At 37.0% G+C, this 27,452-nt stretch overlaps 1 protein-coding gene across 1 annotated transcript in view; it reads right to left on the minus strand.

Annotated features, from left to right (window-relative positions):
- Positions 1 to 27,452, minus strand: part of LOC148944859 (sodium channel protein Nach-like) — a 376,236-nt gene that overhangs the window by 267,083 nt on the left and 81,701 nt on the right. Inside the window, exon 3 of the mRNA XM_089099312.1 lies at positions 21,936 to 22,098. Within this exon, the coding sequence (XP_088955438.1) occupies positions 21,936 to 22,076 (141 nt within the window). The 5' untranslated portion in view covers positions 22,077 to 22,098. The remainder of the gene's footprint in view (positions 1 to 21,935; positions 22,099 to 27,452) is intronic.

The raw sequence follows: 27,452 nt of genomic DNA on the forward strand, positions 1-27,452 counted from the left end.
CCGAATATCTTAAAGTTGGACTTCAGTTCAACTCTTCAAAATCGTTAATCGTCAAATTCAATTGGAAAACTGATTTTTGTGTTCCTACCATTACCCTTGGCTCTAGCTCTGTCCAGTCAGTGGATCACCTCATTTATCTAGGTTTACCCATAGGTTCGTCTATCCGTCATACCCGAAAACTTCTCCTCGAACAGCTTAAACTACGAATTTCAGCGTCTTACGCTTCAGTTGTATCGTGCAAACTCCGACTCAACCGGCTGCTTCTTGCAAGCTTGTATAACCCCATCGCTCTTCCTCACATTTTATATGCCACGCCTTTCTGGAAACTTCTCACTAAAACTGACCAGAATATAATGAAAGCCATGTATTTTCATTTTGCCAAGTATTTGCTTTGTCTACCTCCGTGGTATAGGAATTCGCATTTAATTGAAAATTTTAAAGTCGTAAACCCTGACGTCACCGTCACTAGACGAATAGCGAAGCACAATAGAAAAATACGCCGAAATCTACACAAATGGTCCCATCTCCTCATTCAGTGAATCAGTGATTTGTTGTCTTTGTTGGTTCAGTTTGTTATAGTTTGTGTCTTCTTTTTTCTGTTAAGTGCTTTGTCTTGTTGTATTATTTGACGGGTTTTTCAATAAATAAATAAATCCTCATTGAGAAAATTTTTTTCATTCTAAAATGGATTGAAATATAAATTCTCATCTGATCCAGTGAATAGTTGATTTTGACTCCACTCTTTTTCGACATGAAATGTCTTTGTTAATAACTCGACACAAATTACTCATATTAATGTATTCTCCATAGGGTATAACTGCGTAGGGGTAATCATCAGAGTTAAAATTTGCCGCTGCACCCCCGTCAGAAAAGTCAAAGGGTCTTACTTTTAAATAATATGTACCATTTTTCTAGGATATCATATGTATTTCTAAAAAACAATCAGCAAGAGCACCTTCATACCTCCCCTCAAATTTAATGGCGAGTGAGAATTTTGGCCAATAATCGCTTGTTTTATTCAAATCGTCATAGAGGGGCTCAGAGCCATTGGACATGATTGTCCCATAAAAATCATTATACATTACGAACGTCTTCAGCGGCAATCCAGGAATCAAAATCAGAGTTTATTCTAGCCAGAGAACAAGCAACTATCGCTTGCCCTTGCGAATATGAGTCTTAAATATCATTTCAATTTGATACATCCGACTATTTCCAACGTTTTGCAATTCATAATCATAAAACCCGCGAAGAATCTCATCATCTTTCATATCACAATCATGACATGTTACAGATTTAGTGTCTAAGACTTTTGACACTTTAAAAAATTCATTGGACAATAAGTAATTCCCCTTTTCAAAAAAATTTCTTGTTCGATTGATTCGAAAAGTATCACCAATATCAAATTTTTTCTTCCCAGGTTTTCATTATGAAGTGCATTGTCACTGTGATGAACTTCAAGAGGACTAAGATTGGACAAGGATCGATTAGGACGTTGATTATAAAACATCATAATTATATTTGAACAAAAGGAGCAGTATTTTTCAATTTACAATATCTTGAAATTATAAGTTGAATCAAATGTTAAAAATTAAAAGTTGAAAATGGAACCAAACGTTCAGTCAGCGCAGACTTTATTGGACTATGATATGATAGAGCATTGTATTATATTTCAATAATACCTTTTTAAATGTGGATTAGCAAATTCACTTCCCCGATATCTTTGAATTTTTCTATAAGAATCTTGGTCAAGAATACTTTCTATACCGTTAGCAACTTCATCGCCTCTCTTTGCAATGGAACTGCTTATGTACTGCGCGACTAAAACATTTCTTGCAAGTAAAATAAACTTACATGGTCTATTATGACGTCTTTGAATCTCGTCTAGAGTCAAAAAATCTTATTGTATTATATGGGAAAAGCTTTAGCTTTTCGATAGTGACTACCGAGAACTCGATGATTTCGATGAGTATAACTGGGCTCCTTCTGTAAATAATCTTTTGCCAACATCTTTTCAACTCTGGTGACTTTAGAAAGTTTAACGGGGGAACTTAAACCTCCCGCTTCTCAAATATTTTCGTGAATCCATTTCAAAACTTCAATCATTTTGGACTTAATCGTGGTTTGAACCGCCCGCTGCCCCTTTGCATACTACCCTTTGCAAATGAGGCGGAAAGACGCGTTCGTTTAATACCCTAACAGTTCCACTTGGCGTCATATACAATGATATATCTCGTAAAATTGCTCCAAATTCTCGTAATCGTTTTAGAACTTGTTTATTCCCAATAAGACTTTTGGGAAAATTTAACGACTTTAAAAATTTATATAAATGACTATCAAAGGATTTAAACCTTTTACGATTTTCTATTAAATATGATAGCAAATCCATTAAAATTGTAACTCTTGCCTTGGATTATAGCTTCATTCATTTTCTCGTCAATTTGTTCATTTTCAGTGAGATTTTACTTTTGTTCGCGATTTACTTTTGTTTTACTTCGTTCAAGATAGGTCTGGGGTAACATGTCTTGTTACCTTGTTAATACTGGGTAACAATGTTAATACTGGGTTAATACTGGGTTAATTAATGGGTAACACTTGTTAAAAAATCTTCTTCTTCTTCTTTTCGCTTTTTCAAAGTTTTAAAACTTTCAGTACTTTCAGAAGCTTGATCAATGACATTTATTTTGAGCGGTCTTTCACGGTAAGTTTTATATTTATTGACGCGTCGAGAGATATTTTGAACCAACGTTAATTTTTCATCATCGGCATTTGTTTCAATGTTAATAAATTTATCATGATTTCCTTTTCTTTTTTCCTTTTTTCCTGCTATTTCCTTTTCTTTTTACTGGCTAGGGCACGTACAAGTGACGATGTTACTTTTTATGTTGTCTAAAACCTTCTGAAAGTTGAAGGTTGTCTTCATTTAAATTTAAACAAAGTTCAGGTAAGAGTTTAATGAATATATTGTCAATACCATGTCTGAGCATAGCTTTTTTAAGCCGTGGTTTTGAATTAGCTAGGACCGAAAATAAATGTTTGTTTCAATGTAGCTTCTCTAGCGTCATGATGGCGACTAATGACTTTTTTTTACAATTCATGGTTATATATACAGTAATTTCATTATCAAAAATATTATTGACTACACGTGACTATTCGGGTGTGTTTTGATTAAGATCCAGCAGAATATACCCATAAGATTTATCCGTAGCTTGATTGTACGCGGAAGGTATAAATTTTGGTTCAGCAGGGTAAATTTGCTTTTTTATAGTTATTAATTAAAAAAATTTTGCACAAAATAATTTTTTCAAAAAAAAAAAAAAAATAAAGAACTCCAATAAATCAAAAATGAATAAAAATAGAATCAAATTAATTACCAAGCATACAAATGCCACAAATCAATATAAAAAATGAAACTCAAAACTAACAGACATTAAAATAAATAACAGATGAAACTCAAGACGAGCAGAAAATGATATGAATAGGGTTCTAAGCCCCAATTATTATTAAAAGCCAGAATTTAATTTGTCCTTTATGGAGAAAAATTCAAAAGAATTTACTGAAAAAATGTGCATTGTCACTTCAATATACATTTGCTGATATTTATTCCTTAAGATCTTATTTAATTTGATCTCTTGAAGTTATAAAAATCAAAACATTTAAAAGAATATTTTTTAGCAAAGTATTGAAAACTATCATGGCATTTTTTGACTCAACCTGTGAAGTTTTAATACTTTAAAGAGCAAATGGCCATTACTTTCGCTCTTGGAACTAAATTATTTTCATCAAAGCTCCTATAAACACCCATGTTGAAACTTTCCTTTACTTAGTGTGACGGCACCCCATTGCATATTTGTCTGGTAACCTTGTGATATTGTGACCGACTTTTGTGTTTCCGGAAAGTACACATTCAGACCAGAAAAAAAGACTTCTGGATACCAAGTCGGTCCCCGTCTCGGATTTTAACTTTAATAAATTATTTGGGGCCTGGCGTTTCACTAGCTTCAGATAAATGGACTCATCCCAGTTGGTAAACTCCTCTCGGGAGCAAATATGCTTACCATTTTCCAAATCGTGTAAACGATTCTCTGTTTTAACTTTCAACAGGAGTGAATCAGTGTCTCTATAATACACTGGAACTTGCCCCGCCCCTGCCCATTGGAGATTACACAAATTGTAATAGAGCTCCAACATGAGTTTCCTTGATATTTCTAAACATGTCACTGCCAGCGGCAATAATTTTATTTAAAACTAAATTTCTTCTCTTTCATAGGCAGCGCGCTAGCGCTGCCTAAGTAAAGAATGATGTGCACACAATGGTTTTTTTTTCTCCATACCCGGGCACTTCGTATCGAAAAATTTGTCGTAGAAACTTCGAACAGGGCTCATTTGATTGGAAAATGGAGTGGCTAGTGCCCAGTACAATAGTCAAAAGTAATTGGAGGGCAACTAACCCCCCCCCCCAAGCCCATGATTCCCCAAAACGCATCCAATAAAAATTTTGAGATAGCCATTTAGTTCTGCGTAGTTAATTACCAGATAGAAAATATGTTTTTGAGGAGGACACAACCCTCAGAGCAAGAGTTTTAGGTTATGCCCTGGAGGTATATGAGGATTTTATAGAGGGCGTTGTCGTAGAAATTTCAAAACAGGCTTATTCGATTGGAATTTCTAAGAGCTAGTACCCTTTTTAATAGTCGAAAGTGATTGGAGGGCAACTAACCCCCCTTCGCCCATTATTCCTCCAAACACATCTAATCAAAATTTTGAGATAGCCATTTTGTTCAGCATAGTTAATTTCCAGATAGAAAATAAGTTTTTGAGGAGGACATTCCCCCACAACCCTAAGGGCAAGGGTTTTAATTTATCCCCTGGGGGCATATAATGTTTCTATATTAGGCGTTGTCGTAGAAACTTCAAAAAATGCTCATTCGATTGGAAATTGAAAGAGCTAGTGTCCTTTTTAATAGTCGAAAGTGATTGGAGGCCAACTAGCCCCCCCCCCACGTTCATCATTTCCCGAAACACATCCCATCAAAATTTTGAGAGAGCCAGTTTGTTTAGCAGATTTATATCCAGATAGAAAATATGTTTTTGAGGAGGACACTCCCCCAAAGTCTTCAGGGCAAGGGTTGTAAGTTATGCCCTGGCGACATATAAGGTTTTTAAACAAGGCGTTGTCGTAGAAACTTCAAAAAAATTTCATTCAGTTGGAAATTCAAATGGCTAGTGCCCTTTTTAATAGTCGAAAGTGATTGGAGGGCAAAGAGCCCCCCCCCTTACACCCATCATTCCCCAAACACATCCAATAAAAATTTTGAGATAACGATTTTGTTTAGCGTAGTTGATTTCCTGATAGAAAACATATTTTTGAAAAGGACACTCCCCCACAGCCCTCAGGGCAAGGATTACAAGTTGTGCCCTGGGGGCATATAAGGTTTTTATTGAAATCTTTGTCGTAGAAACTTTAAAAAGGGCTCATTCGATTTGAAATTCAAAGGGCTAGAACCCTTTTTAATAGTCGAAAGCGATTTGAGGGCAACTACCCCCCTCTCACGCTCACCTTTTCCCCAAACACATCCAATCAAAATTTTTAGATAACCATTTTATTCAAGGTAGTTGAAAGATTTGGAAATTAGGTCTTTAAGGATGACAACCTCACCCCCACAGCCCTCAGGGCAAGGGTTGCAAGTTATATCCTGGGGGCATATAAAGTTTTTATTGAAAGCGTTGTCGTAGAAACTTCAAAAGGGCTCATTCAATTGTAAATTGAAAGGGCTAGTACCTTTTAAATAGTTGAAAGTGATTGGATAGTGACTAACGCCTCTCTCACGCCCACCTTTTCTCCAAACATATCGAAATAAAATTTTGAGATATCCATTTTGTTCAATGTAGTTGAAAGTTCGGAAAATTGGGTCTTTTAGGATGATAACCCCCTCAGAACCCTCAGTGCAAGGTTTGTAAATTATGCCCTGGGACATACAAAGTTTTTACTGAAAGAGCTGTCGTAGAAACTTCAAAAGAGCTCATTCAATTGGAAATTGAAAGGGCTAGTGCCTTTTTTAATAGTTGAAAGTGATTGGATAGCGACCAACGCCCCTCTCAGGCCCACCGTTTTCCAAAACAAATCGAATCAAAACGTTTAAGATATCCATTTTGTTCAACGTAGATGAACGTTATGGAAATTAGGTCTTTTAGGAAGATAACCCCCTCAGAGCCCTCAGTGCATAGGTTGTAAGTAATCCCCTGGGGGTATATAAGGTTTACATAGAAAGCTGTTGTACAGATCATAGGCAGCGCGATCGCACTGCCTAAGTAAAGAACGGGGACACTCGAGTACGAGACAAGAAACTGGGACTAAGTAAAGAGGAGGACACTCCCCCACAACCCTCAGGGCAAAGGTGTTAAGTTATGCCCGGGGAGCATATAAGAACGATGTTGGCACAATGTATTATTTATTATTTTTTTTTTCCTTTAGGGCAGGGTTCTTCCTATCGGAGAAGTTGTCGTAGAAACTTCGAAAAGCCCTCATTGAGTTGGAAATTGGAGTGGCTTGTGCCCTTTTTAATATTCGAAAGTGATTAGAAGGCGAATAGCACCCTTTCCCGGCCCACCATTTCCCAAAACACATCCAATCAGAATTTTGAGATAGCTATTTTGTTCAGCGTAGTTGATTTCCAGATAGAAATTATGTTCTTGAGGACAGTCCCCCACACCCCTTAGGGCAAGGGTTGTAAGTAATGCCCTGGTGCGTATAAGGTTTTTATAGAAGGCGTTGACGCAGAGACTTTAAAAAAGGCTCATTCGATTGGAAATTCCAAGGGCTAGTGCCCTTTTTAATAGTCAAAAGTGATTAGAGGGCAACTAACCCGCCTTTCACGCCAACCTTTTACCCAAACGCACCTAATCAAGAAATTGAGATAGCCATTTTATTCTACGTAGTTTTAAGTTCAGGAATTAGGTCTTTGAGGATGACAACCCCTCAAAGCCTTCAGGGCAAGGGTTGTAAATTATGCCCTAGGGTCGTATAAGGCTTTTATTGAAAGTGTAAAAACATCAAAAGGGCTCATTCAGTAGGAGATTGAAAGGGCTAGTGCATTTTTTAATAGTTGAAAGTCACTGGAGGGTGACTAATGTCCCACTCACGGGGCATTTTCCCAAATATTTTCGCATTTTCCCAAATATTTGGGAAAATGCCCGCCATTTTCCCTAACACATCCAATAAAGATTTGGAGATAGCCAATTTGTTCCACACAGTTCAAAGTTCAGGAAATTATATCTTTCAGCAGGACACTTCCCTCACAGTCTTCAGGGCATGGGTTATAAGCTATGGCCTGGGGGCCTATAAGGTTTTTATTGAAATTTTTATCGTAGAAACTTGAAAAAAGGCTCATTTGATTTGAAATTAAAAGGGCTAGTACCCTTTTTAATAGACGAAAGAGATTAATGAAATTTTTTATTGTTGTTGTTGTTTAAAGAAGGGCACTTTGAATCGAAGGATTTGTCATGGGAACTTTGAAAAGGGCTCATTTGATTGAAAATAGAAAGAGCTGATGCACTATTTAAAAGTCGAAAGTGATTGGAGGACATATAATCCCCCTTCCACTCCCACCCTCCCACGCCCATCCTCCCATTTGCCCATTTTGTCTACAAACTAAATACTGCCTTAATATTTAGTCAAAATGCACTTGGTTAGTTACAATACCCAATAAGGCATTTCAGCAGATTCCCAAGAACGACCGAAGGATTCATGATCTAACTTTCGAGGCTATTTATACAATAAAAATTCAACTAAATCAAAATTGTGTAAGTGTTTTCAAGCTAGGAAAGAAAGTAAAGAGATTTTTTTTTGCGAATGGTATCAAGTTTTCCATTTCAGGTCAACTAGAGGAGGTATGAAACTAAATTAAACAGTATTATTGGTGTCCAGATTTTAAAAGGGTGTATTTTCTTAAAAATTGCTGAAAATTTTTCTCCAGCATACAAATAGCAGACCAAAATATAAAGTCTTAAAAAACGAAAAGATTTAAAGTATTATTTTCTTTTTCCCTGAAAAGACTATGTCAATATAAACTAACAGAAATTAATCAAAAAATAACTTTTTCCACAAAATAAGTTTTTCAAAGAAAAGTAAAGAAATCCATTAAACAAAAAATGAGCAAATATAAAATCAAATAATCTATCAAGCGTGAAACTACGACAAATCAGCAACGATAAATAAATGAAACCCAAAACGAGCAGAAATTACAATAAATAACTGAGTCAAACTCAAAACGAGTAGAAATTAACATAAGTTGGGCGCAAAACCCCTATGCCTTCTCAAGGCCAGAACAAAATTTGTACTTTACTGAAAAAATACAAATGAATGTACATTGTAAATGTGTAATGAATGTGCATTAATATACATATACTGATATTTATTAATCAAAATGTTAATTTTATTTGATCTATTAAAGTTATAAAATAAAAACATTTATATTGCTTGGATGTAAAGTTCGGATCTGCAATGATTCAAGGACATTCTTCTGTCACAACATCACAACGACTCCTATTGTGCAAACTCTTGCATATCTTACCACAAGCCAAATTTAAAAGAGTTTAAACATCTCATTATCGATCATTGTTTTTGCTTCGCATCATTTCTTGACAAAGGTGTCAACAATAGTCTTCACATATTGCGTCTTATCGAACTGGAGTGCTCTATAAATCTTTGTGACTTTGAAACAGTTGGCCAGCATCCACCTCAAAAGAACTTGAAGTACAAGAATATTCCGTTTCGAATGAAGGTTGGCAATAAGCTTTGGTTTTGAAGGTGTCCAGTGCATACCCCCTACCTTTACCAAAAATAAATTATAGGGATTCAAAGAGTGACTACGCACTGGTCTATTTATGCACGGTATTACAAGTTCTTTACTAAGTTATGAATTTCCTAAGGTATTTCACCATCATCTTCAAAAAACCATCCTTATGGTCCATTCTCCTCAAGATTGTAAATGTTGGGAAAATTTGGATTTGAATGATTGTCAAGCCATTGCTATTTCCCACACGGCCAATTGAAGTGAGCCATATCCAATGAATAAATGGAATACATATGCAAGAAAACCGCATTCGACTTTTCACTGGTGTTTATTTGTCCAATCGGGTCGGTTTTAAGGATACGATCGTGAAAAAATACAATCCCCGCATGCATATCTCTACAAATCAGTGCTGATCCTCGTTTGTGATCAGACCTATTTTTGCATCACTAATTTTTAGAATTAAATCCATCACCTGATGAGGATTTAAAAGAATAACCTATATACAACCCAAATTCCCCATAAATTTTATCCGTATTTTTACAGACAATATCCAACAAGGTCAACACATCACTTGCACGGCACATTTTACTATATTCCCACCTATTTTACACCCTCTCTTATCCCAAATCCTCTTGAAAAATTCATAATTGGTAGCGGTGCATTGACGATCACGGAGTAAATCATAAAACTCTTTGATGGTTGGTAATTTTTCCGCATAGCCTCCAGGCGGAGTAGTGGTACCCCTATGAGTATATGCCTTTAGACGTTAATAATCATACATTTTATCATTTTATCATCATCTAGAAAGTGCTGTTTGAGGAGGGAAATACTATTAAAATCATCACTTTTTTGTGGTTGAATACATTGACTTAGGAAATTGGGGAAAAACTATAGGAATCTAAGAAACAGATTTTATTCAAGCGCGTATGATTATCTTCAATTGTTTTAAATTTAAATTATAAGACTAGTAACTTCTCAAATGATTTTGGTATGATGTTAAAGAACCATCTACCCATGCGCCATCAACAACTTAACCTTTCTGCAAACGTGCCACACACTGGTAATATGAATTTCAAATCTTAGTTGGAATTGTCAATGTCAACCGGTAAAAAGTATTGTTGCTTAACATTTATATTACACGATTTTTGTGCAACCCCCTGAAAGTTACTCCCTCCCGATTGAATACGATCACCCAAATGATCATGGCTGCGGACTTTCGCATTCCCACTACCCTCAACAACTTTTTTCTTACAAACCCAGCATATATCTTTGTTTTAAATATCCAGCTCGTCTTCTGGTGATAGAGTGAATGGATAATGTGTGTTGCGCTGCCGTAAAATTGCCTTATTAGCTGTTTTAATAAGATCAACCGTAGAGGCACCTACAAATCTTTCCCACCCAATGTCTCAATTACATCTACCAATTGCCTGGTATTATTAGAGTCTCTTCGAGCGTGGGCAAAAGAGACTGCAATGGCTTCGTGTTCTTTAACATGATTCAAATTTGATGGATCTCACACATCCATGAGTACAGCTGCGATGTCTAAAACCACCTTGTCTGAGAGGTTTTGAAATGCAAGATGGCATTGTCACCTGAAACCGTCTCCACGGATTAATATTTATGACGCTTGCAGTGTCTCAAGTGATTATTCAAATTTAATTCACTAGGAAATCTAGACAAACAAATTGGATAGTAATAGCAGGTCCTCCCATGATTATAATTTTTAACGTCACTTAGAACCCTGCTAATATGTGGAATGGGAAAGAAATGTCCAATTGAATCTGGCTCTTTGGCAGATTCATAGAGAAGCCATACCCAATGATTTACTGACTGAATGGATGGATTCCTTACGAAATATATTACCCCTTTTTATCTTTAGGTTCCCCTTCTTCATATTCGGTATTGTACTGCAACACAGTAACCCCAATATTTAAATGTTCGTTTGCCCTCTGAAAAATGCCAATCTCCTTAAGTGTTACAAGATAATGCCCTTTTAAACAATTAAAATCAACTTTAGGAAATTCTGCCCCCTCCTCCACCCATTAACTTTCAAACCGTCCAAATGTGTCTTAGTGGTATCCATATCCTCGGGTTTATGCCCTGCGACAAGGACTGAATACTTGAAACACTCTAAGCCCGTATCAAAATAGAATAGTTGTTTACCCTTACAAGCCCTCAAGTCCACATTATATGTTGTACCCACCACTCCCTCCTACCCCTCGTCCCACCTCTTAAAACAATAATTTTTAATTTTGTTATATTTGTGTTTAATTTTTAATATATAAAACTGCTAACCCGCTCCCATTTTCATTATACCCCTCCATACTATTAAAAATTTCCCCCACCCAATCCAAAAAACATCCTGAAAATTATTCAAGGTAGGGTGAAGCGTTTGCATTGCCGTTTGCAGGTCATACGTACGCAAATCACCTTCATTTGTATTGAAAAAAATATTTAAAGTATAATTGATGACTTTATACTATAACGCCCTCCCGCCCCCAAATATAGTTTTTGAATCTAGCAGAAGAATTGCCTGAATCTTGCTGACATAGGAGTCTACAATGCCAATTGGATCCGTATGGGTACTACCACTTGTAAGGGAGATGAAGGAATCCCCAAACTCAACCCTAAAAACAAGAATATTGCGTAAAACGGAAGTAGCTACACCCAAGTCAGGTGAAACACGGGGTGAGCTGGCACCCCTTTTTTCAACCATTTAAATGTGAGGGGTGGTCACTGCGTCCTCTAGCGCCCTCTTAACCTTGCTTACTGGCACTTGTACTGGCAAACGATACAAAATTCACTGCTGAGGGCGATTTACCTCACAATAGTGTCTAAATGAATTTCGGGGGATTCTATACTAAAAAAATTCACCCAACACTTAAATTTTTATCTCGTTGACTTTCCTGTGGAGGCATACACACATTCTCGCGTAATTGTGATGGTGGCAAAGATATGTGAGCCTAAAACAATAATAAGAGCATATTAGCTCGCTGGAACACATCATCCTATGAATAGAGAACAGAATAGTTAAGAGTGAGCTTTAAGGACATCACTAGTACGTAATAACCACAGAAATGCATTGTGATCCCCCGAGGCATTATGCGCAAATGACTCGCTATGAGTATCCAAAGATCCATTTGGGTCATACTACTGGCTATAAATGTACCAAGTCTCTAAAAAGCCCCCCCCTTGTATGTATTGAGAGTATACACCATGGAGGGTTCATAGATGACCCCCCCTCCCCGCCTCACTAGCAGTTAAAAGGTTATGTTTTAAAAAATCTTACCGAGGAGGCAATTGGGTTTGGCCAGATACTGAGCAAATTCTTGGCCCATGGTGGTACTTCATAAGGGGTGTTGTCGTCTGTGGTACTGCTCCTAGGAGGTGGGCTCCGGTGATCTCCCCCCGAGAAAATTCCCCCCTCCCCGGAGGTTTCCCCCCGGTAATTTTCCGCCGGAAATTTCCCTCCAAAGGAGAATCCCCCTGAAAATTTCCCCCTTAAGTATATTCCCCCCTCCTGGTGATTCCACCCTAGGAGATTCCCCCCCCCCCCTAGAATATTTTCACCCTAGGAGATTTCCCCCCTAGGAGATGTCCAACCCCCCGCTGAAAATGCTCTCTTGAGGATTTCCAAGAGCTTCCAAAGGCTAGGGTGATGAGCCGAAACTGAAGGCTGCAATCTTCTATTATAACCCTCGACATTGTTGTTTGTCCTGGAGAGTTCCTATTTCACTCTGTGAAATAGTATATATATTCAAGACACGGGGCGGAAAGTTGCAAGGTACTCTCCAAATTCCACATACTCTACCGATGTAGTTACCTTCAAAGTAGGTGATGATCGGCCCAAACACATTGTCAGTAAGTTTTGCTACGATAGCTTTGAATGCAGAATGTACTTCCTAAAAGAACCCAAATACAAGAGCAGCTAGGATTTGAAAGGAGACTGCAAATTCATCACCGTCTCTATTCATTTCAGTGGCTGGAAAGCCATGAAGGAATTCTGCACAACCAATCCGAAATCAGACAATACAGATGTTGGACCTCCATTCGTCAAATGAGACTTTAGTTCGGTAAGAACTTTCGTATACGTGTCCTCTGACTTGTTAGGCAGCAATATGTAAAAGCATGGAATCACCCAATCCTCCTACAAACAGTGCACAACACAAAGCTAGTAGAACAACTCGGGCACGGTCTTGATTGTTCCATCAAAGAACCAGTGAGAGGACAAATCTAGGAGCTGAACTGATGCTTCCGTACCAAACATTGGGATTCTGTTTGAATCTCCATGATCGCTGTCGTAAATTAGCACGGACCTTATGGAGCTAGGAGGGTCGGAATCTCCCACGGGGGAAAATTTCCAGGGGGGGACTCTCCTATGGTGGGAAATCTCCTATCGGGGGAAATTTCTGGTGGGAAATCTCCTACGGATGGAAATTACCGGTGGGAAAATCTGCTACGGGGGAACATTTCCGAGGGAAAATTACCGGGGGGAAATCTCAGGTGGGGATTTTCTCAGGGGGAAATCTCCTAGACCCCCAAGGACGTTAGTGAGGGGGACATGAATAAACGGTCAATTTCGAAATCCACCTACAAAATAACAAAATTTTTATTCCACTTAGCAGTGCAAGCAAATATTAATCTAGGGGGTTCCTCGTAGCCTTCAGAACTAATGGGGCCAGGTGGTCCGTTATTAACCTCCCCCCGAAAAAAATTCAGAACTATTTCCTGATAATAATGACTTATTTAGCTCTTTCTCTCTGAGAACTATCAATCTAACAGGCTACTGCTATTATATTGAAAAAGCCTTCAAAACTAAAATTTGGGGCGGATGGAGCTAACAGGTATATAGATTCAAAAAATCGAATTTTTTTCTCTATTCCCCATTATTAGAACCCTTGAACAGTTAAACACTGTGTCCTTTAGAATATTTCCAAGTTCCTTTCAAAACGAACGAATAACAGCCTTAAAAGAATGTTTAATAACATAAAAAAATTATGAAAAATGTCAATGTAACAACTTTATTAGGCTGAAGGAAAATGTGAGGGTGAAATGAAGGCTCTAGGAGGGGGATTCTTCAATAGTAAACTATAAAGAATAAGTATTATGACAGAATTATTTAAAATTACATTTAAAATTTAGCTTTTCATGAAACGAAAAACATTGTTTATTGGAAATATGGGGTTAGAAATCGCCCTTCTTGATTATAACTTGCTCCCTTCTAGAAACCATAGTTTTCATTGGGGGCACTAGAAATTCAAAGAAAGTTATGGAATTCAACTTATCAATTAATATAGCCAAGTGGAGGTGAGCTATAGACAAACACCTAGGCAGAAGCAAAAAAAACAGGGGACAAGGACGTCCCTTCCCCTCAATTACTAAAGTTAGAACAAGCACACAGGCTTCATCGCAGAGTGAAGTTTGAAGGTTCAATTCAAAGATGTTGACCATTCAAGCTTAATTTTTGATAGATTTTTACTTGAAAAGGTTTTAGTTTCAATTAATTTGTTTTTCACGATAATTTTTTACTTTTAAGATGAGTAGGTGATTTACGAAGCTTATTAAGAGGGTCTAGAAAGGGAGTATGTGTGATAAGTTCCTCCAGTTAAGGACTTTGGACACCAATTGCTGCAACGGTGCCGGTTCATGCTTCCAAACTCTTCCACTAAAGATGTGGCATCAAAAGTACCGTTTTTAGTACTATATGGCACTTATGGATAGTAAAATTGATAAAAAGTACGTAGATAAGAGTAATAGGTTTACAATGGGCCTTCCTGGGATATGCTATATTTTTTAAAATAATTTTTAGTTGGAACTAGGCTATAGTCTATGTTAATTTTCACATTACGTTTAATGTTTGATAGGGACGATGTAATTTTGACATCCTTATATATAGTAAAAGAATTGTCTTCTAGGGCTGATTCTAAATATTTATAATACATCAAGTTTAGCCTAACCTATCAAAAGTTACGAGGCAATAATTTATTAGTGAAATAGAAAATATGGCGGCACTTAGCTCATACATGGTTCCATTCCGAAAACCCTCTCAAAAATTTGTAGTTTATTTAATATTGCATAGGAACTGTGACATCGTTTGGCTTTGGGAACAATTTGTCGTACAAGTATGCAATCTAAATTTGAGAGGCTATTAACTTTACGCTATATGACTTTTTAATAAGGGAATTATTTATATATGTCTGTATATGAAGAATTTTTAATTGAAAATGACCATCTTAATGTCTTGATGGGGGTATAAAAAGAGGGTTATGCTGTTTACTGGCTTGCATAGAGATGCTCTTAAAATAATAGGCTAGAAAGTTCTAATAGTAATATAGAAAAGAGACTTACTTCTTGATATTGAGAGATATTGGCTTTTTTTATAAATGATTTGTCACTCTCGAAACTCGAAATGAGACTGTTGCTAGATTCCCATTCCATCTGCTATTTATAGTGCCCCGGGCACGAAGGCATTTCATCAGGGAATATTAGGCTAATATTGGTTCTAATGGAAAAATAAGGTTTTTAATGGAAAAGGAAGTGTTTTCTAATATTGAAACCAGATCGCGTCATCCATATTACACCCGACCCTTGAAAATGAGAGCGTGTTTCGTGTGACGTAAGACCATCTGACTTCCAGAAATCCCATAGGAATCTTGTATCTGACTTTCAGAAAGCAGGAAGGGGATACCATTTGCAAAAGAATTGTTTGTCTGACTCTGCTTAAAAATTTTGGCAACGTTACCCCAATGGAACCTTGGACAAAATGTGTTTAGTCTAGATCATAATGAAATTTGCAATTATCTAGACATGGTTAGATAGACCCTAACAAAGACAAAAATTTTGGAAGTGTTTTTTTTAAGTGCAAAGTTAAAAAGTCCTTAGAATGGACCAGGGAGACTCTTTTGCACTTGGAAAAAGAGAATAAAAATTGAATAAATATTGGCAACATCTATATTTGACGCAATAATATAGTATGAAAGTTTGATTCGTGTAGTTTGTTGGAAACTCGTATAATATGTAAACAAGTGGTAAAAAAGACCATGGCGAACAGAAATTAATAGAAATTAGAATATATAATCAATTCAAGCATAAAAGGAATATAAATTCCCTTAAATAAGGAAAATATACCGTCCCTTAAATCCTCTAAATGCAAGAATGCTATTTGCGCTTTGTGGTAACGAACTGTAAGTAAAAAGAGATGCAAATAGTAATCGAAACTCAAAGAAAAGCAAAATGTACCACAAATTCTTGAATATGACATGATATTGATTAAAATTCCAAATACTTACACTTTATTAAGTTTAAAGGTACCAATCATGGTGGTTCATGGTGGTTTCATGGTGGTTGTTTTTGAAAAAAATAATAAATAATTGTATGTAATTTGGTGTGAAGAAGGGAGAGTTTGTGTGTTGAATTTAAAGAAGGAGTTAGAGTGAGTCTTAGTGTTTAATTTGGGAGTATTGTTTATTTTGTATTCTTTGTATTTAGTGTATAAATGGTAGGAAACCGTATGAGTCACCTGTGACGTAGCCGGAAGTGTCAATGTGCAGGGTTGCCGGCTATTAAATTTTGGCTGGGGAACCTGTGAGTCGGAAATTGTTTGGCATGTAGGGTTGCCGTCCGGTAAATTTTGGTCCGAGGATTAGCGTGTCTAAAAGGAAGAATAGGTAAGTTGAGCGTTGGAGAGTAAGTTAGTGTGTAAGTGTGAGTGTAGAATTAGGTGGTTGTTTTTATTATTTGTGGTTTTTTTTTATTTTTTTTGTATTTGTTTGTGATTATTGTTAAGAGAAAGTAAAGGAAAATGTGTAAAGGAAGTGTGAGTGAGAGTTTGATAGCGTTTTTTTATATAGTAAAAATAAAGAAAAAAATGTCCAGAAATACGGTTGTGTTCGATTTCAGAATTATGGAAGAATTGGTCCTAAATGAAGTACGAGAAATCGACATTCATCGGTTTTTCAAGGAACTGGGCCTAAACACTGGAGTAGTGAGAGCGATCGACTTCAATGATCTTAAGAGATTCGGACAGGTGCGAGTCACTATGAAATCGGTAACAATGGCAGATGAACTCGTATCAAAATGCAAAACGAATGAACCGAACATGCGATCCCAAAATTGCGTATATCCTGTAAATGTAGACAGATCCGGACGACGCCCGGTCGTAGTCTAGTTGCAAAAAATCCCAGGAGAAGCTACCAGCGAGGACACAAAGAAAGAACTACAAGTTTATAGAACTGTTCTAAATATCAGAAGGAAGTTATACAGGGTGACGAGTTTATAAAAGTCTACACTGGTCGAGCGGACGCATTAATGCAGATTAAAACGACAATACCACTGTCTATCAACATCTTTGGTGGCGATGAGAAAATAAATGTTTTTTACCCTGAGCAACCGCCTGCTACATATGCCACTACGAAACTCATGAAGCAAAAGATCGCCGTAGAAACAGAAGAAACATGAGAAAAAATAGTGTTTTAAGCCCAAATCCGATTGGCAGACATTTTAATAATCCATGGGGAACGCCTAGAACTGTTGTAAGTCAGCCGTCAGGCTCAAGCAGCGCCCTAGAGGGAATACGGAAATTGACACCATCGATGGCCGTAGACCTATTCTAAAGAGCACATAGGAGATTGCACAAAAGGATTTATATAAAGCTAAAGAAAATTATAAAGCGTAACACGACCCTGAAGACAAAAAAGGAGCAAATCAACCAAAGAAACCAGTAGAAGTCCAAAGGAGAATCCTGAGACCCCCTACCGCCCAAAGACCATCTGAAGGGGTCCAGAAACAAGGAGGAAAGATACAAACACCAAAAAGGACCCTCAGCGAAGTATCCATCGGAGGTAACGAGAACAACCAAGCAAAAGAAAAAAACCCAGAAAGAACAGAAAACGAAACCAAGTCGAACAAAGGAAAAGGAAAGAAATAAAAAAAAGATATTTTTTGTCAGTTTTAGAATTTTAGAATGAATTTGACAATTGGAACCCTGAACTTAAATGGGCTAAAGCAAAAAAAAAGCCAGGAAGTTTTTACGAAGTATCTGAAAGCATCAGGTTTTGATATATTAGCAGTCCAGGAGGGTGACACTTCTCGTGTCTGTGGAGTAGAGGCAAGTGGTTATTCATTTCTCTCAACAAGTGGATCTTTCGACACAGGTTTTTCCTTAAAGCAGGATATTGCAGTGGACCCGGAGAACTTCAAATTTGAAGAAGACGGAACCGTATGTAGCCTCCAGATTGAAAGCTTCACGCTCATAAACGTGCAAATGCCTTCGGGAAGTAAAAACATCAAAGCCAGAGCGGATTTTATTCAGAATATCATACCAAGATACGTCCCTGTAACTGGATGTAAATTATTGATGGGAGATTTCAATTGCGTAGCCAGAGAAGAGGATGTGCAAACAAGAACGGGGACGAGTCTAAAAAAAAGAGTAAGTGAAGATCTGAAAAGCTTGGTAAAAGCATATGATTTAACAGACATGTGGATTCTAAAGAAAAAGAATGAGTCTTCTTTCACCCGAATCGGAAACCAAGGAGCAAGTAGAATCGATAGGATTTACAAATCCAAGGAGATGAAAAAGTCTGTAAATTCCATTTAGCATGAGCAGGTTTTATTCTCTGATCATTAAGCGGTCCAAGCATGTATAGGGGATGTAAATAGGAAAACAAGTTTCATGAGAGCTCCGTATTGGAAACTAAACCCTGATACTATCAAGGATAAAGGAAACAAAGAAATAATCCGAGAAAAAATCCGAAAAATACTCACAGAACAACAACAAGACGAAAGCCACCTAACAGCATGGATTAAATTTAAAGAACAGATCGTAAATTTTCTAAAAATGCCTACAAAAGGAAAGCGAAAGAGAGCGGTTAGCCCACGAACGATTTTTAAGAAAAGTCCTTAGCCAACTGAAAGATGAAATAGACCAAAATACAGGCGATCCGATTTTCGAATACCATGAAATAAGGCGACAATTAAAGGAAATCGAGCAGAAAAAATTTGAAAACTGGACAGTAAAAAATCGTTTAAACGATTTATATGAGGGAGAACAAATAAGCCTGGCGACAATCTTGAAAGCTTAAAGGAAACGAGATGAAAGCAAAATTGACAGAACAAAAACACATGATGGAAAGATAGCAGATGATCACGAAGAAATAAAAAAGACGCTATATGGTTTCTTCTCAGAGTTATATAAATGGAAAGAAGAAGCAAGAGAGGCAAATGCTTTTGATGATTTTGAAGTGAGGCGAAAGGTTTCAAAGGACGAGAATGAAATTTTAAGTCAGTCCATAACTGAAGATGAACTAAAACAAGCTTTAAGTTCTACTAAAACAGGGAAAGTCCCAGGAAGAGATGGTTTAAGCTACGATTTTTACAAAGTGTTTTTTAGTGAAATCTCGGAAATCATGTTATCAGCAATGAACGAGATGATAAGTGAAGAAGCTACACCAGATCAGACCCTAGCGATCATCACATTAGTGCCAAAAAAGGAAGACATGCAACATATCGAGAACTGGAGGCCCATCTCTCTACTTCCCTGTGATACCCGATTATGTTCCAAAGTACTCATGAATAGACTCAGGAAGCTGATGGGAGAGATTCTGGGTGAGACCCAACACGGGGGCATAAAGGGTCGAAAAGTCCAACATATTCTTGCAATTTTACGCGACTTACTCCTTAGAAGAGAAGAACTATCGGAAAGTGATCTCAAATGGGTTTTAATATGCGTTGATTTTATCAAAGCTTTCGATCCGGTAGTCCGGGAAGTCCTCTGGGAACTGATGACGGTGAAGTATTCGTTTTGTGGGGAATTTGTCGTTTTTTAGAAGAACCTATACCGTGGCGCAGCAGCGAAAGTGGTGGTAAACGGAAGCCTCACTGAGGAATTCCCCCTTGAAATATCCCTCCAGCAAGGTGACCCAAGCTCTTCATTTCTGTTCCAGATCTATCTCGACCCGTTGATAAAATACATAGAAGCCAGAATAACGGGTATCAGAGTACTGCCAACTTTAGTTCTCAAGTCTGAGGCCTTTGTGGATGATGGGAATTTCTTCGCCGATGGAGTAAATGACATTAAAACAGTAATGCGGGGCCTAGAATGGTAGGAGAAAAATTTTGCCGTCAGGACTCACAAGAAAAAGAGCGAGATCCTCCCGTTAACAAAAAATGCAAAGGCAAGTTGGATTAGGAGCTTGGAAAAGGAAACTTGGCTGGAAGTCAGTGCTACAGTAAAGACACTTGGCGTGGAGTTTTTAGTCAGAGGGAATTGCTGGCAGAACGCATGGGAAAAGAAAGTACTCGAGATTCAGTGTTTGCTATGTGGCGAAAATAGAGGCAGGAATCTTTCCTTGTTCCAGAGATCAACTTTCGTCAACATGTATTGTGTATCAAGAATATTTTATCTGGCCCCAGTAATACCCCTCCCGGAACCTATAGCAAAGAAAATTGAAACCTACATGTGGCGTTTTATATGGAGCGGTAAGCTAGAAAAACTGAGCAAGAAGTTTCTCTTTTGCCAAAACAAAACGGGAGGTCTAGGAGTACTGGATTTTAGAAAACTGTGCCAAAATAAGCTTGCTGAATTTTTAAATAAGCTTGAGAGTGACACTTGAATTTTTAAATGGACCGCAAGAATACTTTCAAATGACCAGAGAGCGGTTGGTTCCCCTTCTAAAAAATCATAGTTTAACAAATTCAGACACAAACGTCCCAGTCTTCACGAAAGGTTCTTTCTCGATATTAGAGCACCTGCGAGAGAAGGGGCTTCTCATGGCAGATAGTACAGAAATAAAACTGAGATAACCAGGATTTTAACTCCCGAAGAGGAAAATAACGGATATCACGTAAAAGAAAAAGAACCATTTGTAAATTTTGAAAATGCCTTTAGAAATCTACATTCTTTCCCCATGGAACCAAAAGCGAGAGAGCTTATGTTTCAAGTCATACACATGATTTTGCCTTACCGAAATAGAGTGTCACGTTTCCTGAGAAATGAAGATAAAAAATGCTCTTTTTGTTTTTAAGTAGTGGAGGATGGTTTAGACCACGAGTTCATCAAGTGTAATGAAAATAAGGGAATTTTTCAGTTTCTTTTCGATTTAAGTGAAAAGTGCAAAATTAAAGTTCAAAGTGATGAAGAAAAGAAGAAGCTGGTGAAATTTGACATAAATTCGGATTTGGAAGTGAAAAAGAAAAATTCTCTGAGTTATATTATTGGAAATATGTGTCATTATGTGTGGAATAGAAGGAAAAGAAAGAAAGTGGTGTGTTTAGAGGGTTTTAGGAGTTTAATTGAGAAGAAAATGGAAGTATTGAAGATAAAAAAAGAGTGGAGAGAGCATTTTTTTATTTTGAATTATGAATTATTTGTAAATATGGTGGGTGGAAAAAGAGAGTGAGAAAGTAAGTAATGGAGAGAGTTTGAGTTTTTTATTGGTAAGAGATAGTTTTTTGTGTGAGTGAGTGAGAATTAGCGTTGTCAGTAAGGTAGTTTAAAGAAAATTATTGATAATTGTTTTTTTAATTAGAAGCCAAAAAAGGAGAAAAAAATAGGAAAAAAGGGAAAAAAATGAAGTTTAAAAATGGGGTTTGGTGGTCATTTCAGCTTATTTGTTTTTCGTAAATATTAGTGTGTTTATTTTTGTGTGTTGTAAAAATAAGCTGAAATGATGATATAAAAGAGGTTTTTTTTTGTTTTTTTGTTGTTTTTTTATTTATTTTTTATTGGGATATTTTTTTTATATTTTTTTTAGTGGTGGCTTCTTTGCAGAATTGGAATTTGAGGAAATTTTCTCTGTTGTTGTAAATGGCCACCGCAAGCGGGGACTTCCTGTGGAGGGGGGACGTCCTCTCTGCGGGAGAGCATTTATTTTATTGTTAATAAATATTAAGAATTATTTTAGTAGAAGTACAATAATGCGAAGACCACTCTTTGGCTGCTAATTTTAGAAAAATGTAGAGTGTAAGTGGCATTTAGATTTTTGTAATGTTTAAAAGTAGTTTATTTTAATGTTTGGGCCACTGAGAGGAGAGGAGGTGGGATTTAAAAAAATTAAAAAAAAGGTACCAATCAAAATCTTTAATCAGAGTATGTTTTTTTAAAACATGAAAACGGAAAAGCAAAAGAAAATATTTTTGATCGAATACCTTAATAATAATTTCTGTGATCTCCTGAAGCGTAAAATTGGCAGCTTCTAACTTATCCCTCAATGGATTGAGTTCTCGTTCATTAAGATATGCTGCAGCGATCCTTGTGACTAGTCTGACAAGACTCTGAAGCTCCTTCATTGATAAATTTGCTTTCAAAATCCTATAATTTGCCAAAGAAGAAGCAATGTATAGTTTGTGTTAAGCTTGATCATACTTACGAAAACACCCTCTAATCAGGGAGGGGGGGGGGAGTTGGCCATTATCATGTTTTATTTACAAGCTTGCTATGCTCTTTCAAATACTCTAGCACCGCATTAGGCAGAGCAGGGTCACCACGACCATCATCATTAGTTTTATAATGTGTGATGATTCAGTAAATGATGATATAACAAAAGTCCCGATAAGGAAAAACAGGGTCCCATAAAAGGTAATAGACCTCGTTCATGGATATTAGTAGTTAGGGAGATTTCAAACCCAAGCAGTACACCGGGGTACCTGCAGCTAACCGGCCACTGCCTTCCCTAAAAGCATTCTCCAAGACGTAGGTGTAATTGTTTACATTTTACGCTTCACACACAGGTGGTTGTTACGTCTTAGTTTAGCATGTGCTATTGCTTACTTATGCAAATTTTAATGTAGATGACACAGGTTTTTACAAATTTAAATGTCTAAAAGCCTTATGGATCCAATGAGCCAGGCAGAAAAAGCCCTCAGGACCTTCTCCAAGACGTTAATCTAGCGTTTATTTGGTCTACTGTTTACTTATGTAAATGCAAATGTAGATGAGGTAGGCTTGAAGGTCGACGACACTTGTTTTGGTTCCAAAAACCTTTGTAATCCCAGCACAAAGGTTTTCCCGTTACGTGGCTTACGAAATACTTGTTTTGATTCCAAAAATTTTCATGGATACAAACACCGAGAATTTCCCGTTACCGGGCCTACGCAAGAGTTTGTTGACCCTCTTACCGGGTACTGGACCGGGTATTTCTTTGTTTCACCAGGGTGTAAAATGCGCAAACAAGCGAGGAGAGTTAACAGTAGAGTTTTCAAGATGAATAGCAACACACATAATTTCAAAAAGGATGATCCGTGCATATCTCCAGGTTTAGATTTAACTTTTAAGTACATTAAGAGATGGGGTGACCCTTATTCATAGTATTGCCTCCCCTAAAAAACAAAACAAAAACGGTGAGTATACTTAAATTGAAGCTAATAAGGTTTTGTACTTGAAGCTGAAATCTAAAACCCCTTCCCCCTCCCATTTTAAGGATTCATCACGAATATAATATCTTATTCTATCAGTCAAATAAATTTTATCCTAAAAGAGACCCAAGACGGCCAATCATTAGAAGCCTCCGTCAATCGAATGATTCAAGCAGGATTGATGGTCTAGGAACCTGTTTGGCGCTTGAGTCAAGCGTTGACGTTAATTGATAGAATGTTTGAATGACTCAAGCGGTTGCGAGGGTGATTTGACCGGCTAGACTAATTTTGTGAATCACGGACCAAAAACAATGGAAGACACATCGGAAATTGGCAAAAATGCGGAACGTGATTTTATCAGTTTATTAATAGAGTTACACCAGGATCAACCTTAGTTGTGCAAATTTAAAAGTAGAGACTATTATAAGCAAAATAAGAAAAGTGCGGCATTTGACAAAATGTTACGGGTGGTAAAAACATTGAAACCAGATTATACAGTTTCTGAACTAAAAAAAAATTAATATTTTAAGAACAAATTTCAACCGCGATTACAAGGTGATCGAGCAGAAAAAGAAAAATTGAGCTTCAGCAGATGACATTCCATAACCTTTCCTGTCGTATTACAATGACCTTGCATTCATCAGGGATCAGATTGAAATTTTTGAAACAGAAACAACAGAGGTAAGAATTTTACTTCATTGTACTAGCACTGAAAACTCGATTATTCGGTGGCCATCGTTTACCCTCCAAGGAAAATCCCCCCTCAGAAAATCCGTGGAAATCAGAAAATCTGAAATAACTGTGAAAGATGGCCGAGCAATTGAGTTACTATTGTATTTATGTCTCGAAAGGCATAAAATAAGATCAAATAACACACCAATTTTTTTTTTTTATTTCATGTTTTTTAATATTTTTATCTATTCATACGAAGTTTTAAGCAAATTAAGAAACCTAACAAAAACACTATACATTGATGGCTAACTGTGCAGACGCTTGCTTTGCCATGGTACTGATCCACTGGTGTTGAAGAATTTGCAGAAGCCGTCCCTTATTTTTCTAGTCTCAGTTGTAGAGTTACCTTTGGTTTTTTGAAGTTATGACATCAGTTCAGTGTCTTGTCTCCGTGATCCAGGTTCAGCAGCACTTTTCCAGGTTCCTTCAACATCAACGTCGTGATTTTGTAAATAATGGGCTCTGGTTCTCATTTTCAAGTAATTGTGCAGATGACAGAATATCAAAACAATCGTTCTAGCTTTGTTTGGCTCAAGTTTAATTCTCTTTGAAATATTTTGAATCGTTTAGTGAGAATTTTGATAAAATCTTCAACTACTTTCCTTGCAAAAGATAATCTATAGTTGGAAATTGTTTTATCGTCTGTCAAAATAGCTCTTTTATGAGGCTTCATGAAATTAGGGAGTAGTTGAAAAGCTTCATCGGCAACACACACAAACGGAAATGTTTTTATCAGTACCTGGTATCTCACGCCGATTAGGCATTGTTTGGATTCCACTCCTTGTTTCTTTTCTTTTCAGATAAATGACAATAATTTCAGATAATTTCTGTAATTATATTTGCCTACAAGATAATTTTAATCATAAGTTAAAATCTGGTTGCTAAGGTAGATTCTTTCGCAATAAGTAAGCTTTGAATTTAAATTGTATTTCGGTCTTCCGGGTCTGGGCCATTGAAAGACAAAATTACGCTAAAGTGGAATGAATTTTTGGACATTGATTTAGAGGATTGGCAGGGGGCAAGCGAAGGTCCACCCGAATGCAAAGTTTCTTGTGCAGAACCAATATTATTTAGTTAGTCTAGATTGAGATCCGGTTTGGGAAGTCTGTTTTTTTTTAGAGTTGTTATAGGTGTGTGACCTTTTTGGAAGAGTACAAGAAAGCTACTTTCTACAGCTGTGTAGACTAAGTTTTGAGGAACCCAGACAGGGTAGGAACAGAGTTACGAGATACCGTCATTATTATATCGATAGGGGGGGGTCTGTTACCTTCCAAGGAGATAGCTAGAAATTTTTAGTGGTGACCCGAATTGGGTGCACCCTTGGCCTTAGAGTTTGGCCATTTGACCGTTAGATCACGTTATCATACCCTGGGCCAGGGTATATTGTAAATTGGCTATTAACAAACCGTATATTTACAGAACCATTGTGGTAAGCGCGGGCATCCCATTATAATATTTGACACCGCCAGGGGCTTTACCCTCCAGTAAGTGGTGTAACACCATTTTTGCCCCAATAAGTGGTGACAACCATACCTTACCAAAAGAATACTGGTGGCAGTCGTGTCTTACCAGTATAATAGGCGTGTTAAGTTTGGTTTGTTTTCAGACAATTTGCGCCAAAAAAAGTGTTCTTCATGACTCCACCATCCGAGACTCGGCCATTGGTTCCCGTATTTACCATTTAAATTGATAATTTGCGTCTGCAATAGCCATAAGCACGATACTGAAAGATCCATTATAGTTAGAACAATAAGAGCCGGAGTTATTGGATTTTGAATTGACACATGTTTGCCATTGACGCTTCCAATGCAATTTTGAAAATCTCATTGGTTTTCAAATTCCTTTAAAATCTGTTTCCATCCTTCTTCAAATTTTGGAACCTAAAAAGAAGAAAGAAAAATATATAAATTATCCTCGTAGTTACGTAAAAAAGGAATAAATGTAAGAATTAACGTAATTAAGTATTGTTAAGCATAATATTCAAACTTGTTATTAATTTATTCATTTCTTAATTATTGCAGCAACCGTTCCTGAATGAAGACTCGCAAGGTAAAGCGTCTCCTTCTAGAACAGCTGAAGAAACTGATCCCAAATCACCCCTCCCTCAAAAGAGAAATAAAATGTCAGCCAGATTCCACTGAACGACTAGTGGGGTTAGCTACAGCGTACTTCAAGCAACCCCAGACAAAAGAAAATATTCTAGCTCAAGGCTGGGCTATGAAAATGAAGAAGCTACGCCAAGACCAAAAATGGTTTTTTGAAAAAATTATTACCGATTCACTTTTTGAAGCGGAGTTTTGCAGCCTGACGAGAGAATGAGTGCGGCTTGAAGCGTACCAACGTTGGTTGCCCTCGTCATTGTCATCGACTCTGCCTCATTCAAATTATTCAGGTTATAATTGGCAATACCATCCCAAGCCTCCCACCAGCGTCCTTATGACTTCCCCTTCTCGTCTAGCTGAGTGTCATTCCACCTAAGCTTCACAGCCCACACAAAGTAAAAACACAAAAATACTGCTGAGTTCGCTTCGAAATTTACCTCTATGTGAGTCGAATAAAAAAAATTGAAAAAGTTTTGCAACGTTATTTCAGTTTTTGGTTCTTTTTATTTGAATTTTTAGTTACTTTTTTATTCAATTTGATACTTCAAGTGACTTAATTTCATTTTCGTCATGTTTTCGTGAAGGCTTTGTTCATTTGAATTTGTAATTACTCTTTTCAATTTTTAATTACTGTTTGAATTTTTTTAATTTAAATTTATCACCTCAAGTCTTATAATTTACTTTTTGCAGACCCGCTGAACCCTACCCCCCCCCCCCAGCGCACAAATATATAGCCCAGATTTATTTCTAAAGTAACGAAGAAACTAACGAAGAAACCGGTTTGTTCTCAAATTTTACACATCGCAAACTTGAGTGAGTGGCGTATAATACACAAGTACCGGAATTTTTCATGGAGACAGAGCCAGATTTCTGGGTATTATTTAAAAAAGATCAAAAATTACATTACAAAAAACAAGTTTATTCAAATGAAAGTAAGGAGCAACATCAATCTTTAGAACGAACAGAAATTATTACGTATATGAAAGGGACTGCCTCCTCTTCAAGACCTCGCTCTTTACACTATAGTTTTTTATATAGAAGTTAAAGCAAAACCTATTAATCTAATTAAACGACCATTGTGTTTCAAGAATAGCTCTTAAAGCATTAGGGAAAAAAGTCAAAACTTTTGCGTAAAGAGCAAGGTTTTGTGAAAGGGGCAACTCCTTTCGTATACGTACTAATTTTTGTTCGTTTTAGGTTTTGATGCTGCTCCTTACTTTCAGTTGGAAAACTAGTTTTTTTTTAATTCAATTTCTGATAGTTTCCAAATAAAACTGGAAAATCCGGCTCTTTTTCCATGAACAATTTCCCTCCGGCGCTTATGTATTATACGTCACTCACTCAAGTTTACGATGTATCAAACAGTTCGTGGTAACGAACTGTAAGTAAGGAGCGACCCGGCTCAATGGTAACCGAAACTCTAGAAAACGGGTTTTTGATACCAATAGATATATCAAAAGAATCAGATTTCAATGCT

Source organism: Artemia sp. Qi Xiang Cuo, chromosome 13, assembly GCF_049724085.1.
Source record: "Artemia sp. Qi Xiang Cuo chromosome 13, ASM4972408v1, whole genome shotgun sequence".
In the NCBI taxonomy this organism is placed as follows: Eukaryota; Metazoa; Arthropoda; class Branchiopoda; order Anostraca; family Artemiidae; genus Artemia; species Artemia sp. Qi Xiang Cuo.